At 42.5% G+C, this 20594-nt stretch overlaps 1 protein-coding gene across 1 annotated transcript in view; it reads right to left on the bottom strand.

Moving 5' to 3' along the window:
• Positions 1-17704, bottom strand: part of CLCN1 (chloride voltage-gated channel 1) — a 43209-nt gene extending 25505 nt beyond the window's left edge. The window contains exons 1-8 of the mRNA XM_054822049.1: positions 17516-17704; positions 10851-11004; positions 10186-10317; positions 8840-8968; positions 8603-8736; positions 8172-8249; positions 3416-3494; positions 576-701 (exon numbers count right to left, since the gene is read on the bottom strand). Coding sequence (XP_054678024.1) covers positions 576-701; positions 3416-3494; positions 8172-8249; positions 8603-8736; positions 8840-8968; positions 10186-10317; positions 10851-11004; positions 17516-17704 — 1021 coding nt within the window. The remainder of the gene's footprint in view (positions 1-575; positions 702-3415; positions 3495-8171; positions 8250-8602; positions 8737-8839; positions 8969-10185; positions 10318-10850; positions 11005-17515) is intronic.
• Between the last annotated feature and the right edge of the window lie 2890 nt (positions 17705-20594).

Below are 20594 nucleotides of genomic sequence, written 5' to 3'. Positions count from 1 at the left end.
TCCGACAGTATCTGAAATGCTCTCCTGAACAAGCTTGTCCTGTGCTATTTCTGTCTGCACAAATGTTGCACTCATGTTTTTCAGTTACTTGAAACAGCTATTTTTTCAGGTCCTTCAGTCAGGCCCTACCAATCCTGTAGCCTCCTAATCATTTTATCATCTCAATTTTCTAGACTATTTGTTTTTCATGCTTCTAGTCAAGAGACGACCAAAGCAGACCATGGCATTTCCAGCAGATCGCAGCAGCATATGCTGTAGTATGTGTTATATCCTCTGTGATGGGATACCTCTACATTTGCGGCCTTGACATAATGCTGAGTAAAGGCAAAAATCCCACCTCAGGGGCCCTCTTACTTGCCAAGGACTCGTATTCAGTCATTTTTCAGTCATATCCCCAGCACACCAAGGAATAGGCTGGGTTATACAATTGATGACATAAGATATTTCCCTTTCTCTTTCCTTCTGTACTGCTGGAAGTCACATGTCATGGCAGAAGATTGTGGTTTTGAGGAAGATGGAAAATAATAAAATAGGCAACTTCTGTACAAAGAGAGTAGGAATGGCTCTTAGCTTACCTGCATCCTTGTTCCAAACAGCAAGGACTCGGAAAATGAAGGCACTAAAGGTAGCTGCAAAGAAACCTCTCCAATAATTGCGCACAGCAAAGTAAGTGGAAGTGACTTCAATGCTGAAAAGGACCCCTAGGAAGAGTTCGAAAAGGAGCAAAGTTAAAATCAGAAGTGTAAAGTCAGAAGCATGAGAGAGGCTTCCAAATAGTCTTCTAGAGCAGTGGTCTCCACCCTTCTTTGATCGCACACCCCTACCAATAAAAGATTTTTGAGCATGTACCCTCCCAATATATGTGTATTTAAAAATTATATACATGTACTGCTGTACTACTATATACAATATAAAACATACACAAAAGGATGAGATAAGATGAAATAAGCAAATTTTTAAAAGATTTTGTTTTATTTATTAATGGAACACAAAAAATAAAAATATTTATATTCTTTATTTTTTTAAAATCTTGGTTTAACACTTTGTGATACAGTGATTCAAATGTCTGGTTCTATGATCACTTTATTTTGATAGCTGTCATAGCTGAAAAAGCTATCTCACAAAGATACATAGATCCAAATGCAAAAAATGCCTCATTTGCTGTGATGACTAAATCGTGATACTAATTTTTCAATCCCATCCACCACTTACTTATGCAAAGTTTTTTACTGAAATTTGGATAGTAAATTTCCATCTTGCAAACTAATCAGAAGGTGTTGAATTTTATATGTTTTACAAATGGGTTCAAACCCCATTTTTAAACAGGTTAGAAAGTTCTGTTTCCAAGCTTTTTAAGTGTACCTGTATAAGATTTTTTCGTAGGTAATACACTTACATTGTATTTGGCAACAAATTCACAAAATCTCCACAAGTTTCTTTTGAAAAGCAGTTACATACTCATCTACTGTTAGAACATCAATTTTACCTTGAAGGGATACATCAAGTACGTTTATTTTTACAAAAATAACTGCTAGCTAGCATGCTATTGACAGATGCTTGTCATTACAGATAAGATCTGCAAATTCAGAACACTTGTATTTTTGGAAAAGAAAAAAATTTAACTGGTCTTTAAATTCAACAACTCTTTTAAAAGCCCATTGCCACGAGATAACCAGCAAATGTCTGTATGCTACAAAGGATTTTCACGGTCTCTCCCCATCTCACTATGAAGTATTGTAAAGATTCTACTGTTTCTAGGTCTTGTTTTTATGAAATTAGCCACATCGATGTGCACGTCTGGCTCCCATTTCTTTGCTGCAATAGCTTGCCTACAAACAACGCAGTGAATGAATTTCAGGTATGGTGCTATCTATGTAACCTTACCACACAATCCTTTTCTTACTCAAAACAGCTGCTCCACTGGTCGTTACACTTGCACAGCTTTTCCATAAAACATTTTTATTAAAGAAGTAATTTATTGTTGAGAATATAGCTTATCTGGTAGATCTTTCCTTTAGTGGCTCACAGAAAGTAGTTCTTCATGTATTTCACTATCGAAACAGAATCTAGCAAATACCATAAGCTGAGAAAGTTAGAAACATCTGAACTTTCATCCAGCTGCACAGCAAGCCTCTCACACTAATTTGTACTGATATTTGTTTCTTTGAATCTTCAACAATGTTTTCTATGCATCTTCCAACAATGTTTGCTGACAAAGGAATGCATTTTAGTTTGCCACCATATTGCTTTCTGTGTATTATTGCAGCTATTTTTACCATGGCAGGAAAAAAGTGTTTCCCCAGTGGTATGTGGCTTTTTGTCTTTTGATATGAAGTAAAAAACCTCAAAGGAGGCTTCTAAACATTTATCATTAAGTTCAGTGAAATTTTGTAAAGGACTGGATTGGATATCACATAGCTTGAAACACTGCTGAAAAAAATGTCTAGGTTTGTCTTCATGCTTAGCTTTTAAATGTCTTACTAATTCTGATGGCTTCATACCATCATTAGCTAACTTCTCCAAGTACAATATACACTTAGGGTGAGGTTCATCATTAATGATAGCGGATATAAATCCCTATTTAAAATAGCCTTTGATAATTTTGAATTTCTTTTGGCCAACTTCTTATTCAGATCTGATTAGCTAGTCATTGTTTGTACCTCATAATGTGGCTGATTAAGAGCCTGTACTAGGAGTAGGAAGAAGTGTCAGCTCTGCTACTTGCTTGTCATTCGTCTGTGCTCGCATTATTAGTATTATCTCCAATCCGCAGTCTCTCTGCAGGAATCGTTTTAAGCCACTTGTCCATTTTGTGAGGGTTAGTTTTGTTAACACGAGGCAATATAATCCATAAATCCACTTAAATGGGCACACACTGATTGCAATACATTGCAATATGCTGAAAGCGAGCAAATGAGTGAAGGCACCGCTGTCAACCCTCCGTGTTGTGAACAGCTCCACACCCAGGACAGCTCATGCACTGTATGTGACATGTGGCCGTCTGACATACAGACCAAGTGAGGGCACCACTGCTAATATGTATACTAAATATTAGTAAAGCTTAATTTATTTCTCTCTCTCTTTTTTTTTTTTTTTTAGATTAAAAAAAATAGACATTCCAATATTTCCTTCCCACACCCCAGTGGATCATCTTGTGCACCCTCAGGGGTATGCACACCCCAATTTGGAGACCACTGTTCTAGACAGCCTTCCCTTCTTTCTCTCCAGAAGGCTGACAACATGTGGAAAAAAGTCTGTGTCAGAGATGCTGGGGAGGTTGGTAACGCTAAAGGTAAGCTTCTTTTTTCAAAGTAGATGACCGACCAAAAATATGGTGCAGGGAAGGGGGAGAGAAGAGGACTAGGCAGGAGAGGATTTAGGTACCTGAGAAAAAGGAAACAGAACAGCCACTTGCCTCCAAGTGGTGTCCCAAAGCAGCAGCCGACCCCCACAGCACAACCCACAGTCAGGACATCCGTGTAATAATATGGCTGCTACTGGTGAAAGAGACAAAGAGAGACAGACAAACAGGAGAAAGGAGAGAAAGCAGAGAGTGAGTAACAGAATTGGCAGGTACAGCCACACATGCTGTCACCCAGCTCTGTCACTAGTCTCAGAGTTATAGCTACATTTATCTTACTTCTCCCTTCTGGATGACTTCAAAATATTCAAAAGATAAGACCTGGCACAAGACAGGCATATACCTGGAATCACATCTTCAAGACATGTGGAGAAGGCAGCATCTCATCTTTCATTGAAACATGCACATTTCTGTCACTGTAGAAGAAATGTCTCATGGAAACTCCTCCGGAGGGTGGAAGGTACATAAGTACATTTTACTCCATCTCTTTTACTTTGGCAGGGAATCTCAGGATGTACATTTGCCAGAGAGTGCCTCAAAAAATGCACCCTGTGAGTCTGTGTGCACAAGACACATGCATGTCCAGAACTGAGTGTGGACAGATGCTGAAGGTCCTGTCACCCCGTGTAGGTGAGGGAGTAGCAGATCACCCAGTAAAGCATTGTGCTCTCCTGGTGAAACCAATCATGGTACTAAAGAGAGATGGAAGGTATAAAAGGTAGAGTCTCTCCTGAGACGGTTTTGGAACACATAGAGCTGTTGAAAGGCAGAAAATGCTCTTCCATTCTTTCTCCAAGATTTGGCCCTGAAGTGCCTGAGAATGGTGAAAGGTGAGCAGATAGGCTTTATTTTGTTTTATTTTGTCTAAATCCTAGGTGGTGTATAATACACCAGTGTTAAAAGCCTGTGTATTTGGTACTTTCCACTGTCACGCGTTCCCAACGTAGCCTGTTAGATCTCCTGTGAGAGTTTTGAGAAAGGGTGGTCCTGTGTTATGGTGGGAATCTGAGTGGCCAGGCTGAATTCTAAGGCCAGAAAGCCATGAATTCCTGTTTACCTGAGCAGGTGTTTGATAGAACCTCAACCAAAAGGTGTCTTAAGGCTATCTCTGCACAACTCAACAAAAAGGGCCATGTTTCATTCCCTGACCCAGAACAATGTGTCCTTACCAACAGTTTTGTCTTAGGTAGCTTCTGGACCCTATTAGTGCCCCTGTGGCCTTAAGTCATAATCATGTCCAGAACAGGGATGGGGTTCAGTTCAAAGTGTCTGGAATAGTGGGAAGGTTGTGTTATAGCCCACCAGCATGGTGAGTAACAGCTTGAAACTGCGGGTACATGCAACATGGCCTGTAGTATGGCAAGATTTAGAGTTGCCTGAAGGTGCAAAGTCTGATGGGAGAGTGTTGAAGAACAGTATAAGATAGAGAGACCTATAGCAACCACTGAGAACAGCCAGTGGCATATGGCATCTCCCAGGACCCAGCACTGTGTCAGAGTGCTGATGCTGTGTAGCAGCATGGGAGTAGCCAGATAGACCAAAACAAACAGACAAAGAGTACCAGACTGCACTCAGAAATAGTAGGCTAGGCACCTTTTGCTTGTCAAGGGTTAAATTGGCTTTTCAAATCCATTTTGAGGGCTCCTAATTAATACACATGATGTTGTTCACCAGCAACACCACCAATAAGTTATACACCATGGGCAATATGATGTGAAGTTGCGAACTATATCCTGGACTAAGGTCAGCTAAAGATTACATGACTCCCAGGTAATGGAAATCACATTTGGCAATTTGGTGTGAATCCATAAAAGGAACCCAATTAGGGCTACAAAACCTATGATAACTTTCAGTTTGCTCCGGTACTACAATGTTATCACAGACACACAGCAAGTTTTAGTCTGGAAGGTACTTCTGAATACTTCTCCAACTCTCTGCTCAGAGCCAGACTAACTTCAAGGCTAGATCAGGGTGCTCAGGATCAGGGTGCTAGGTGAGAGCACCTCCAAGGGCTGAGATTCCCCAGCCCAGTCTCTCTTGACACCTGTGCCACCCTGAACCACCTTTGGGACAAGGGGAGAATTCTTTTTAATGCATAGATAGAATTTCCCTTGTTGCAAATTGTGCCTATTGTCTCCTGTCCTTTCACTGTTCTCTGAGAAGAGTTTGGCTATTTTGTCTCTCTAACATCTCCTTTAGCTACAGAAGACAACAATTAGACCACTCCTCCTTTAGCCTTCTCTCTTTTCTTCTCTAGGCTCCCTTAGTGAACTATGCATAATGTGTCCTGCAGTCTCTGAGACTATATTAATTCCAGGTACAGAGAAAGAAACAAGAACTGTAGACTGTGTTATGGGAAGTTTTTGTTGTGGTTTTTTTTTTCATTTTTTTTTTACCATTAAGAGAGATACCATTGTCCTGTGTACTACCAATGGTTCCACCTGACTGCAGAATACTTGGTTCTGAACCTGCTTTCTCTCAAGGTATTTGGCAGACTTTTAAGTTTTGCCTTGAAGCCTCAGGCTTCAGCTCAGGCTGTCTCCAACTTGCTCTATTGCCCACATATACACAGCTCTCAGCCTCTCTCTTGCTGAACCTGATTTTCTTCCTTGCACATCTTTTCTCAAGTTTTCAACTGAAGAACCTCTAATTTGTAGCTGACAAACTATATTCCTTCTTTTTTTTTAATAGCAAACCAGAGTAAAGATCATTATTATTGTTGATGCAAGACCATATTGCATTTGTCAGCTAAACTCATCTGTTTGAAGACTAACAGGAAAGTAGTGCATGGAAGAAATAAAGCCAACTTAGAAAAAGCATCGCATTTTAGAAACTCTTTAAACCTCTGGGCACAATAACCATGGAGACAGGTTCAGGGTAGTGCATGGGGAGAAAGTGAAATGAAGGCACAACAAAGAATGTTATTAAAAAATAATTTTAAGACAAATTATTTATGAATATATTTCCAGTGTTTTAGGAAGAAGTTACCATATGCCTCTGGCACAGGTGCTGTTTAAGAAAATTCTGTGAATCAGAATACTAGTAAAAATGCAAGGGGACGGAGATATATTTCCACATTTCTCCTCATAGTGGGATCATAGAAAGGTGGGAAGCGACCACTGGAGGTGTCTCCTCCAACTCCCTGGTCAGAGTTGTGCTAATTCCAAGGCTAGATCAGGTTCTTGGTGAGGTGAGTCCTGAACATCTCCAAGGGTGGAGATTCTCTGGACCCTCTGAGCACCTGTGCCAGTGCTGAACCACCCTTGGGGAAGGGGAACATATTTTCCTTATACACAGAATTTCCCTTGTTGCAAGCTGTGCCCATTGCCTCTTGCACTGTGCTGCTCTGAAAAGATCCCAGATCAACCTTTGTTAAATTCCCCCTTTAGGTGGTTGATGACATCCGTTAGACCACCTCCCTTTAGTCAAGCCAGCTTCCTCAGCTTCTCGTCATATACCATTACTCCAACCTCCCATCCGTCTTCACATCTCTCTTATATGGGGATCCCAAAACTTTACACGCTGATATTTCTGTTCTCCAGTCCACTAATGAAGTATTCATATGGTAGTTTCCTGTTCACATTATCATTTCCTGTCATACTTGCCATCATCTTCTGCCCTTAGATGTTGCTACTCCTTACATGAACGGGTTTTTTAACTTCTGTTCTCTACTCAATCCTTATTGATTTTCTGGACAGCCCTTAGCGCTCTCCAGGTTGAACAATGTCTGTGGCAGGCAAGGACTGAACAAGCTGCATCATTAGAAATCAGCACATTAATAGATGTCACTTTTCCTATAACCTTCCCTTTCTTTCACTGCCACCAGTTACATGCGAAAAGAAAGAACTTTTGTTGCTAGAATGGAGAGGTATCTGTAGAGAACCTTTCCTGAGAGCAGGAAATCTCACAGCAAGAGGCTAAATGAGTAGTACATTAAATGTCACATATAGGAAGACACTTGCCTCCAAGAGGGGCCCTGAAGCAATATCCAACTCCAACTGCGCAAGCCGCTGCCAGGAGGTCGAACTGCCTATGCACATTCTGGAACAGAGAGTGCAGCCAGAGAAGGGCATGCTGGGGTTAGAGGGAGCAAAGCCAGGGGGTTAGGATCCAGAACAATGAAACAAAGCAACAGCCAGCAGCAGATTCAGCCATTGCTATTACAAATAGCAGGCTCTACACACTTTAGTGCAGTCTTTAGTACTGTCAGCTGGTCTTCAGCAGTGACATCTGGTCCTTATGCACAGACAGGATCTACTCAAGTAGAACAGCACCTCCCACTGTTGTATTACATAGCCAGTTTCTGCTAAGAGCCTGTATGTAAAGCAGTTCCTACATTTAGATATATATGCAGTTAATAGATTTTTTATACAACTAGTCAATACAGTGATCAGCCTGCAGAGGCTGTTCTGCAACAGCAAAAGCCTAGAGAGAGTCAGTGTCTATAATTAGCAATGCTGTATAAATTTGGCTTAAAGACAAATTGATCTTTGTCTGCAGCTACTTTTTTATACAGACAATGGTCACAGTACAAAAGTATCAGCATCATGAGAGAGAAAACTTATCAAATGCATATTCCTAACCAGCCTCTGTGTAATGGCTAGGTAACATCCGTGGTCCTGCACAGTTATTTGACTGTACATCTGGCCTCCAACTACCATTTTCTTTGGCTTGTATTTTACTGCTCTATAGCAGTACAGTGAACTTCAATCCATATGTTTCCTCTGTGTTTTGTGTCCTACCAATACTATCCTATGTGTCTCAGGAGTTCAACCTGTGGAAGAGCTGTATGCAGAGACATGTGCCTTACCTCATACACACCACAGAAGATTGACATGAACTTGCTGAGGACTGCAGCACAGATACTGGCAATATGCACAAAAGGACCCTGCAAGAGAATAGGAGGAGGAAATCAGAGAGGGTTACCCTCTGGTTACTGAAAACCATTTAGCCATTGCAGATCTCATAATTTCTCTTTGGCCATCTCAGACAGTCCTCCAATCTTTTTTTTTTTTTTTCCCCCCTCTCAAAGACTTGAGTTCTATGATGTTTTCTATACCAAGCCTTTCAAAGTGGAAGGAAAATGACCAATAGAAGATAAGCGTTGCTGGAAAGAGCAGAGCTTTGAGAAGAGGAACAGTGACAAAAGAAAGAAAACATTTATAGACTCTTCCTCCACAGCCAACTCCTCCCACCTCCCAGACCCTGGCCACTACTGCACAGGAAAACAGCAATATTTACCTCTTTCCCCACAGGCATGCCACTTCCAAGCCCAGCTGTGAGGCCCACAACTTTGGCCACAAAAGCTTTGAGAGTGAGATATTCCTTGAGGACCACTCCCCTCATAATGGTCTTGAGCTCTGGGATCCCAGACCCTGAAAACAACAGCAGAGCAACGGATGAACAAAACCCACAGGCAAATGGAATAAGAAAAACAAGACAGACAGAAACAGATCTTGCCATGCCTTCTGCCCTCACCAACAGCCTGTGGAGAGACGAGGTGGCAGAAAATGGCCGCAAACAGAATAAGAACAAGTGGGTATGAGACCCATGCCAGATACTGCATAGGAACATTCGGGTGCAGCTCTCTGTACATCCACTTGTAGGCTGTAGACAGACAAAGAAAGAAGTTGTCAGTAACCACAGCTGCTCTAGATAGGTTGGTAAACATGAAAGAATCACATACTTGCTAAACCTGCCCATATCAAATCTCTCTGAGAAATGCTGTCCTAAAGTCCTCATTTTCTAAGACAAGCCTTGTTACATTTTGAGTACGAGTTCCCAAACAAAACAGGAATTCTGCAGGAATGGATAGAAGTGTCTCTCTGTTCTTAGACACTATTAATACCTGTGCCCAAATCCGGCTCCCCACACAGCAGGAGGCTGAGATTTGATGGAGGGAAAGAAAATAAACCCAAAAGGACTCAGCTGTAGGGAGTATAAAGGACAGGGGCTCTCTGAGACTGGTACGGTAAGCCAGACGCCTGGAGATGGGGAAGGTCTAGAGGGAGGAACACTGGGATGAAGAAAGAGTGGTAGCTTTGAGGAACTGCAGTGTCTGGTGGACATCAGCAGCCAAGAGTGCTGAGAGAAAAGGTTTCGGGGATGTGTGCACCAGTCAGGACTGGGTCACTGAGGGTAAGGACAAAGGAACAGCGCAGTTAACGGAATATGGGCAATGTTGTGTGTGCACTGAGATGGGGGACAGTGAGACTGAAAGATCTTGTAATTGTTATAGCTGGCAAAGGGGAGAGGGAACACAGGAAAAATGTGAGGAAGGCATATAAGACAGTGATTAAGAGATACTTGTGAAAAGAGCCGAAGGAGAGAGCACTATGTGGCTAGGTAGCAGAAAACTGCAGGGCACCGTATAAATAAAAATTGGAAAGAACAATAATGAGGAAAAAAGCAGAAACAGTGTCAGGAGGGCATCTAAGGGCCCCTTCCCCTCCCCATCTCCCATATGCTCTATATTCTTGGGGAGGATGGGAACCAGTATAATAGGAAGGACCACAGTACTGCTTCCCTGTGCCCCTACATATTCAAGGGAGCAGGAGGGAAAGGGAGTCAAAACAATGGTTTGTCTCTGACTCATCATACATGTTTCTGCCTGCTCGCTTCCAAAACTTTCCCTGCCATCCCTTTAAAGAACCTCTCCCTAGTTCACCTTTTCTCTACTATGTTGCAAGTACTTCAAACTTCCCAGGCAGTGAGGGGTGAGGATGGGACACTGACGTTAAAGGAGGAGGAAGACCAGTCACTGGACTTTGTATAACATTCGTATTATTTATGGCGTGCTTTTGCAGCACCTGAATGGGACCCACCCTGTAGGCTCTTCGCACTGGCATAATCCATTCCCCAGCTCACCAACGCCATGACCAGACCCAGCAGAACCAAGAAAATCCAGTCCTCTCCAAGCTTCTTGGTAACATATTTCTGGATGCGTCTAGCACAGTCTGTGAAGGGAAAAGTGAACCAGAAAAACTGAGGGAACATAGATGAAACCTGTGTCTGTCTCTCCTCTCCTATGCTGAGAACTGACTACAATAAGGATTTATTTGGAAGCGTCATGGGCTTCCTGTTGAAGGACTGGTACCCATCCCTCTCTTACACAGTCCTGCAAAATCTTATGCAGTTTCAAAAAAAAAAGGGGGGGGGAGGACAGGGATGTGACAGGGCAGAATTTAACATCTTGTGCACTAGCAGCAAAAATCTGACACAAGAAAGTCCTTTTCCTCATGTTACAGAGATTTGTTGTGGAAAAAATTATTAACTTGGAACTAGTCTTTTTTCCAAACATATCTTGACTCTTCCTAGGATGAAAGCTTGCGTGAAAAAGTCTTTTTGATCCTCTGTGATTCCTTTTTGTTCCTTCTCTGTTACTCCTCAGTCACAATTTTCTTGTCTTTTTGCCTTGCTTGCATTCCATCTCTCTGGCTGGCCTACCAAATATGTGGTCATAGGGTAATGAAAGATGAATTGTCCCTACCTTGACATTTGGAATAGTGCTCTTCTTTGATCTCTACTTGACTTTCACGTTTCAGGGGTCTTTCATTGTTCTTTTGGGCCTGCTTCTTATTCAGTAATTTTGCTGCTTCCTTCTCTTCAAAGTTGGTTATCTGGTCTGTGTATTGGCCATAAAGCTAGAGAAGCAGAAAGCAAGAGAAATCAAAAGGAAAAGGTAAGGCAAATGCTCCTTCACAAAGAGCATTAAAGATGAAAAGGCAGATCTACTAACATTCCGAAGTGCAGACGCAAAAGTACCCAAGCAGGGAGACAGCGACACAGAAACTCTCAGACAGATGCAGCTCATCTTTTTTTCCCTTTTTCCTTTCTGGTTCCCTCTTCCCAAACTCACCAAAACCTTTTCATCTCCTTTTTGGGGGTACAAGATATGATCACAGAATATTAATTGTTTTCTAACATCCTGAGAAAGAGCTGGCTGTGGTCTGAAGAGATTAAGCAAAGGTACAAAAGAAGGTCAAAATAGTTCGCATGAGGTTGCCACCCTCAGGCCTGTCTCATAGATTTCAGCAGCACTGTAAAACATCTCTGAAGATTTCAAGAGGTATTACACTGTCAAACAGGCTGCAGGAATGTCCTGCATCTGTTCCTCCTGCTGCCAAGGAATGCTTAACAGGGCACACAGCCACTGATGGTGCCTGCAGAGGAAAAGAAGCAGCATCAGTTCAGAAATGTCACAGGGTACTACCACAGCTCCTCCCATTATTTACCCAAATCATCATACTAAGTTCTCACATATCTCCAATTCCTCTGAATTTCCTAACTACCTAATCTAGTCTTTGTCTTCAGATACTAATCTTGAAATGCAATTGGTTATATGCAATTCACAACTGGTGACATGCATTTACCAATGACATTTCATACAAGGATCTCTAGTAAACTTGGCAGTTGTGCTGTCTTGTCAACAATGAGATCTCAAGGGAGCTTGAAGGATCCTGACTGCACCCCCGTGTTGGTTTATCAGATTCCCTGAAGAACAGCTATCTTACCTCACTCTTTCAGAGTATAGGTGGGGAAGGTGTGCATTTGAGCAGCAGAGAATAATCCTCTCCCCCTCACATGTCCTTCAGTGAACAAGCTTTGGCTTAGATCAGCTATAAAGAAAAAATTCTTCACTGTGAGGGCGGTGAGACACTGGAACAGGCTGCCCAGAGAAGTTGTGGCTGCCCCCTCCCTGGAAGTGTTCAAGGCCAGGTTGGATGGGGCTTTGGGCAACCTGGTCTAGTGGAGGGTATCCCTGCCCATGGCAGTGGGCTTGGAACTAGATGGTCTTTGAGGTCCTTTCCAACCCAAACCATTCCATGATTCTATGATTCTACTTGAAGTCAGGTTACTACCTGAGACATGGCCTGTGATCTTGGTACTTTCCACCTGCGAGAAGGTGACCCTTTGCTTCCTCCCTAGAACAACATCTGCTTCTGTAAGATTTTCTGAGTGGCAGGAGGAGAGTGAGCAATGCTTTCATCAGCAAAATGAGACACTTCAGCTGGAGAATGACAAGAAATGCAAGAAATATAAAGCACTACCCCACGCTTAGGAGACATTTCTATTTGACAGCTTCATGCCTCCTCCTTTCGAAGTGACACAGGAGATGTTGCTCCTGTTCCCTCAAGACCAAATAGATTCAGAGACTCACAGAAAGATTTACACTGGAAGGCACCTCTGGAGGTTTCTAGTACAAGCCTCTGCTCACAGCATGAGAACTCCAGAGCCAGATCAGTCTGCTCAAGACCTTGCCCAGGCAACTCCTAAACATCTCCAAGAGTGGAAATTCCCCAGCTTCTCTGAGCACCTGTTTCAGTGCTCTACCAATTCATATTTCCTCATAACAAATATGACTGAAGGTCCTAACTAGTTTATTTATTTGCATATATTCCTCAAGAGACACTTGAACCATGTGTGATAGCACCCTTTGAAAACTCTGTGGTTTTTTCACAGAACACACACCTAGGCTTTTTAAAATCATCCTATTCTTAAGGTGGTTTACCTGCCATCTCTTAAACAAATTGATCTTATCTGAACATCTGAAAGTATTTTTCCATTCATCACTGTATTGGAAGCTGACAAATTTAATGTAATTATTAACCACATGGTTATCAACACACTCTAGGCAAATTAAGCAAAGCAGACTCTGCAGTAAGGAATGGCCATGCTCTGTCCTTCATAACAGAGAAAGGACAATGAAACGTAAGGCTGAAGAACTTCACATACAAGGTAAGCTGTCACATACAGAATCCAGCCCTAAATAGCAGACTGCTCCTTTTTTCTCTCACTGTGTCTATTTCAGCCAGAAATGCCAAGTACTAGCAGATTTTAGATGAATGCATCTTCACATCACCTCAACTAATGTTTCATTGCCTTTACATAGTCATGAGGGATGGGTTTATATTGAATATGGCTTAATCCAAACTACGAACTCAAACCCATGCCACGTATGATGATTTTCAAATTAGTCTTCCATCTGCTCAGATGGAACAGCATGACAGTATAATAGTATGAATGCTAAAAGTTCTCCTATGGTATCCTAGGTCACTGCTTCTATCTGACTGGAAAATGGTGCACTCAGGATGTGCGGAAAAAAGGAGTTAGTCTCCAGATGCAAAAATGAAGGTTCTGTCCTGGAGAATGAGTTAGTCTCAACTCACTTAAAGAATGCTTCATACACATGCTTTGCTTCTCCAGGACTCTGGCATTATTTAAAATTGTAGGAGATTGTGGGACAGAGACAGAATCCAGAAATCAGAGGATGACCTTAAAGCAAAATTAGGTTAGGCAGAAATATCCACTCCATTAGAAGACACGTAGAACTAAAAATATAACACAGTAGGACTTAGACTGTGCCTTCTTCTGATGCTCCCTCTCTAACACAAGGAACACAGGGTTTCTGAGCACCAGAAAAACTGAAGAGAATTTTAAAAGATATCAATTACCACTTAAAGGGTTGAGCCAGAAAACGAACTATCATGCCTAGCTTGGGTAAATGCTGAGTGAGAGCATGATAATGGTGCAAAATCAGCTGAAGGTATAAATATCACTTAAAAGGGGGGAAAAAAACCCCAAACAAAAAGCATCCAGGGAGAAAGCACAACCAGGGTAAAGTTTATTTTCAGGGAGGAAGCATTTATTAACGTTTAACTGTAAACTGAACTGTCTTTCCAAAAAAGATGGGGAAATTTCATTGCTTGAGTAAGGGAGGAAAGGCTGCACAGAATCTCAGGGGAAAAATATGTACAGCACCACAATCTCAAGACTTTTCTGGGACGTATTTTCTGAGAGCTCAGCACCTGCATAAAACTGTCCCCCTCTCACAGTCCAAAGCCTAAGCTATATCCCAAGCCATTCAGACTGAACTATATGCTCTCCACAGCATACGTCAGTCCTGAAATCCCTTGCCCCAGCACTGCCAGTGCATACTGCTTTTAATGTGCTGCTTCTGACCCTTGAGGCAACCTTGGGCTCTACAACTCATCCCTCTCACTCCTGCCTTGTAGCCACCCTGCTATTCCTAAAATGATCTTCCTTAGGGTTTTTTTTTCTGATGGATCACAAAAGAATAGCCATATTTGGTCTCAAAGGTGAAACCTCCCAAAACTCCCTTCATAAGTAAATTTAAATGTCAGTAAAAAGTCTGTGCTCAACTGCTTAGACATAGAGTCAATCAGGGACCTGTGAGGGGTGGGGGGCAGCAACAAAATAATCGTTCTTCTTGAAGAGCAGAAGGCAAAGGGGAGATCTAACACCTGAAGGGAGAGAGGGGTTGGGGAGAAACATCAGAGCAAGACTTCTGAGGGGCACAGTGAAGGACAAAAGGAGAAAGGTATAACTTGCAAGAAAGGAAAGTCCATGCAAAAGGAAAACATATCCCCATCCACCCTCTCTTGAGGGTGGTTTAACACAGGAACAGATGCTCAGAGGGGCTGGGGAACCTTCAGTCTTGGAGATGTTCAGGACATGCTTGGACAAGGCCCTGGACAACCTGACCTAGCTTTGGAGTCAGCCTTGCTGTGAGCAGGGTCTTGGGCTGGAGACCTCCAGAGGCCTCTCCCACCTACATCTTTCTGTGAGTCTGTTATTCCATATTACTGCATTGCCTAATTACTTATTACACATCCGTCCCACTACACCCATCTGTGTATTGCCGAGTGAGCTCTCTGCCACGAACACCCTTTCTATAGTCACGAACAACACAGCTTCTAAACACCTCACCAGCTGTAGCTGCTTTCTCATGCAGAAAGAAAACAATGCAAACCCCTACAGTGTATGAAAATGTATGTTTTTATCAATGTTTATCATCTGTCATATGTCTACTATCTGTTATCTTAATTGTCCAGATTTATGTATATATTACTATTATTATCCTACTACTATTATTATTTTATTATCTATGAACCACTCTATGTTTTTTTGACCACCAATTATCTGAAGGTCCCAGACTAAAGACCAAGATTTCACTGTTCTGGGGCCTGTGTAAACCCAGTCAAGTCACAGAGCTAATATGAAATAGCTTCCACCCTACATATAAACCAGAAGGCAACAGCTAGCAAAAGAAAAGGGCATGACAAATTCAAAATCTCTCTCTGCCAACTATTTTCTCACATGACAGTGGGGAAAGAAATCTTAATGGTTACTCTGCAGGGAAATGGATTAAAACATCTGCAGCAGGTTGTTTTTCATGCTAATAACATAAGTGTGCATATTTGTGCAAGGTGTACTTTAGCATGTATATTTATACTTTATCTGCATGTGCATGAATGGCTAGCAAAATACACATACAGCAAGCCTGGTTTTGTCAGAATATGTCTGCATACAAAGTTTTATACATAAATGTACATGCACATATGTATGTGATTGTTTATATAAAAGTGTTTCTAGGGCATATCTTTCAGTAAATCTATAAATACATCTTCATATCTTTCAGTAAATCTATAAATACATCTGTCTGGTTTTTAGATTGCAAATTGTGGTCACAAATGCAGGCTTGCTTGAGGACATTCCTGCCTGAAGATATGCATGGGAATGCATTTAATGGCCTGCTTGTTTGTGGGTGAGGTTATCTATCTATTGACCAGCATTCCTCTGGACTGGAGAACAAAGGCACTCCAGTGCCAGGTAGCAAGAGCACGGAGGTGGGTTGTACTGATGCACTGTGTCACCTGCACCTACTTATGGGAGTGGTTTTAGATGCGTGGAACTAGCATACTGGGCAGATACATGTGAACTGGGATGTTTTTGTGCATGGATGTGCTTTCCTGGAGAAACAGCTTGCATCCAGCAGCTCCCTCCCACCCCCAACTCACTAACAGTTCCTGTAGCATAGGGTGCATTTCCTTAACCCACCTCAGCCCTCCACCTCTCCATCCTGTCCCACCCTGTGCTCACCCTGTTAGCCTGACTGTTACAGCCAAACCATTGCCTTGCATTAGTGTAGATAAATCATAAACTGCTCCAGTCAGGCCTCTGTCCAGACACCTTCCGGTTTGGGCTGCTGCTTCCAAATCAGATAGGGAGTGGTTTTGGAAGAGTTTAATGTAGGAGACGTTTGCAAACTCTCAGATGTTTTAGTTTCAGAAGAGAAATTCCTGAATATGGCCATGGAACTGATTCTCTAATCTTTTGCAGTGTGGCACATATAATCCTCATTGGGATGCTTATCTACTGGAAGAGATTTTCTTGGTGGCAAATGTGGCTTTTTTACTATCACTAAATCACAAAAGTCTTCAGGAGATGAATCATGCATCCCCTCTGTCAATCCCAAATCATTCCCCTAAGTATTCATGTAAGGGGATTTGTATTTATGTAAGGAGAAACATCCACTCTGTATGTATTTCACATTCACATGCTCTCTTCCTCATTATTTGACTGGATCCTTCATTGCTCTAAAGCCCTCTTACGTCAGTTTAGTCTGAGCAGAGTGGTAGGAAATAAGACACCAGGACTCTGCTGTAAAACCTCCCCTTTGCAGGAGGCTGTCCCAAAAGGAGAGGTAGAGGAGATAAAGAGGATTATGGAATAAGAAGCTATAACCAGCGTACACCTATGTCCCAGATATTTTTCTGAACCCCTGCTTGTATGAACCAAAGCAAGAGTCAGGTCAAGTTTAAGCTTAGCTCCCCTAACAGTTACAAAACTATCACTATACATGTATGGGTTTATGACCATGAAGTGCTTTTTGGTCAGAGAAAAGTCAGAACAGAGCTCTGCATGACTTCATCTACACAGCTGTGCAGGTAGATACCCATCTATATACATCACTGTTCTCTGGTTTTATTCACTCTTCTGCTCTTAATATCACTATGCAGCTGAAGGCAGCTGCAGTTTCTCTTTGCTGTTACAAATACGTTGATGGCCTGGTTGATTTTCCCCATCCCAGCTTGTCCATTCTAATTCTCTTTGTGTCCATGGCAGGTGAAAATGATCCCTGACTCAAAATGCAGTTAGCACTCCTGGATGTAAGTACAACCACAAAAGTTCAATGCCTGACCTGGGAGTAAGCAAGCAAAGGGGAGAGTTGGTAGGATTGGGAATGGACAGAGGTCTGTGCTCTACCAGCACTATTCTGGGAGCGCCAAGAGCCTATGTGATCCCAGGGAGACCTGTGCTGCCACAAACGCCCCAGTTCTCCAGCCCTACCTGTGGGTAGCTGAGGGAGTTCTCCAGGTAGTGCAGGTCGTCCCCTGTCCCCCCGGCCTCGCGTCCTGCCTCCAAAGGTATCCCGTAATGGGTGCGTTTCTCAAAGCAGACATAGTCGTATTGCGGTGTGCCCCCCCACAAAGCTGACTTCGATCTGGGTTCGGGCGTCATGGTGGCTGAGGTCTCCATGCCTCTACTCTTCCTCACGCTCAGTTGTAATGGAGCAGCCACTCTGGGCCTTACCTAGAACCACCTCATGTTCTGGCCCAGAGCATGGCCTCTGCACTTTCTTCTGCTCCCTCCTTCCTTTCTTTCTCTCCTCAGACCACTCTGAGCTGTCCTGTTCCTGCACTCACTTTCTCTCTGCCCCTCCTCCTCCTTGTGCCTCTCTCACTTTCTCCCCTTCCTGCCCAAAGGCAGCGATTGCAGGGTTTAACTATATTTATAGCAACCTTCCTCTGCCACATGATTCCCCAGCACCATGTCTGATCTCAGCAAAAGGCACTAACTCTGCCGGGATTGAATATCAGGTGTGGGCAAGAGGGGAACTCCTGAAGGAGAGGAAAGGAGGGGTGTGGGGGGGAGGAAAGAAGGCGGTAAGATAGCCAGAGTTAGAAGCACAGAGGCAGAATGCAGACAGGAGGGAGCAGAAATGATTATGCAGGAGATCTCTTCTTTCACATCTCCCCATCCTGAGCAGGCCATGTTTGCAATGAGAACAAAATTCAGTGGGCATCCTTGTTCTCTCCCCAGATACCAGGTGTCGAAAAGACAATCATAAAGATGCCAGCAACTATGGTGAGATAGAACAAGATGGGTGCACACTCAGTGTCCCAAGACAGTTTTTCTAAGTCCGTGGTCCACAAGAGAAACAGTGAGTCCTAATGGAGAAGTCAGGCATCCCTGTAAACTGCTGAGTATTACAGCCTTCCCTTGTGTCCCTATGGGGAACACTTTACACTTTTGGAGAATGTCACCAAACTGTGGGTATTAAATTAGGGTATATGCCGAAATCTATTCTTCTTGATGCTCACTTTTCCACAGGCTAGAGCATTCAACAGCTTCTCCTCTCCACTTTGCTGCTTGTTCCTCAGCCAGGCAAAAAAGCAATGAGCTCAGCCAACACCAGTGAGTGCACAGCCAGTGACAGGAATGAGAAGCATGTTCCAGGAACAAGGTCTAGAGACACCTCCCAGCACTGTCAGTGTGCTATATGTCTTTTGATAGCTATTAATCAACAAAGAGCAGTGAGTTCAAGATCCCAGAAACTGTGTACAAGAAGACCCCACATGCCTCAAACACAGTCACTAAAGAGCTGCTGTTAACTCCTTCTTCCTCCTCTTGTACACTATGACCTCTCCAGAATAATGGTTTCCAAGCTTCTCACACTGCAGGATAAGAGATTTACAGGGAGGATGGGGAAGACAGAGAGGCAAAACACCCTTCTTTTGGATCCAGAACAGTACTCATTATTTCATTTTGCGGACCCCTGTAAAACATTTCTCCCGGAGGCTCGTTTTGCTTTTTCTCAGTCTGCATGATCCTCAAGAGTGGGGTACAAAGAAAGTCTCCAAGAGGAAGACACGCTTGATTTCCTCCATAAACCAACTCCCCACTTCCTCCAATGTTTCTGCTAACAATATCCATATGGATATCCAGTAGCAATAATATCTATATGGATATTGTTAGTCTGTACAAGCCACACCTGGTGGCAGGCCAGGCAAGCTCTAAATATTTACAGAAGCAATATCAGTGCTGCCTCAAAACATATAGGCTCATCCGTTTCATTCTTACTTTACTGTTGATAAGCAATGTTTCCAGCAGGAAGACTGTGGCCCACCAGTAGGACAAAACTTGTTATGAACTACCCTAAAGAAGAGTTTCTAAGTGACTGTGTCTAGGAAATCAGAGAACATTTGGATACCCTCATAGATTTCCATCATGAAGGCATTAACTGCTCCCAACCTATTGAGATGCTTTTGGAAAACCAATGTCAGTATGGCTTACATAAAAAATTATGCATAGCATATACTATATAGTGTATAAAATATAAAAAACCTGTATAGAATACAAGTGTACATCATATATAGAAAACCTAAAGACCAACCACAGTAAGCCCCAGCAAACATCAAAGCTGTAATACAGCACCAGATCTTCAGCTATTATTACACTTACTGGAGGAGAGCACTCATCACAGCCACTGGAGAAAACTAATGGGAAGCTTTACCCAAAGGTGCACTCTTTTAGCTCTTGTTTTTCAAAAGGCACAGGAATATCACTCCAGAAATTACTTCGGTGTATATATATATATATATATATGTATATATAACCCCTACTGCCAGCTAATCAAACTCTACTGTCTGTCTTGTATGATACTGTTATGGAATTTCCATGGAAAATAATTATATAATTATAGTCTAAAATAAGATGATCCTACCCTCAAAGGTTTTTTCCAAGAACTATCCCTCTCAGCATCCAAACTGGCCCCAGCCTCAGTTACTTCATCAATAAAGCATGAAGGACCCCAAGGCCAACATTCATCAAATGGCTCTAGATGCTACTCAAACAAGAAACCTTTACTATCTTCATGAGGATGACAGCCCACAAAACCCCTGCACCCTCACTTGTACTTTCCACAATGTAATACACCTCATCCAGTGCACCAAATGACCGACTGATAAGTATACAGGTGAAACTGAACAATCATTATGCACACAGTGGTGCACGTATACGTTCTAGCTCTAAGGACATCTGCAGCTAAGAACCTAGCATTTACCTAATTCCCAGTGGGAGAGCACTTCTCACCAAACAATCTCTCTACCTCTGATCTCTGTATCTAGATAATATCTACCAAGGAAAAGACTGAAAACTGAAATTCACCATTCCAGTGCATGACAAAATACATACCATCTGTAGAAGATACTGGATTTATGTCACATTATTTCCTGTGTCCTTAATACTAATCTTATCATGCTCCACAGCTTATAAATCACCCCTCTCACTCTTTCCCCTAGGAGGAAAGCACTTTGTCAGCTCTCTAGGCACTATTAACATTCTCTCTATTCCATAAGGTACCAAT

Source organism: Grus americana, chromosome 1 (assembly GCF_028858705.1).
Source record: "Grus americana isolate bGruAme1 chromosome 1, bGruAme1.mat, whole genome shotgun sequence".
Classification (NCBI taxonomy): domain Eukaryota; kingdom Metazoa; phylum Chordata; class Aves; order Gruiformes; family Gruidae; genus Grus; species Grus americana.
The sequence above is the reverse complement of the archived record's forward strand: the minus strand, read 5'-3'. Positions and strand labels throughout refer to the sequence as shown.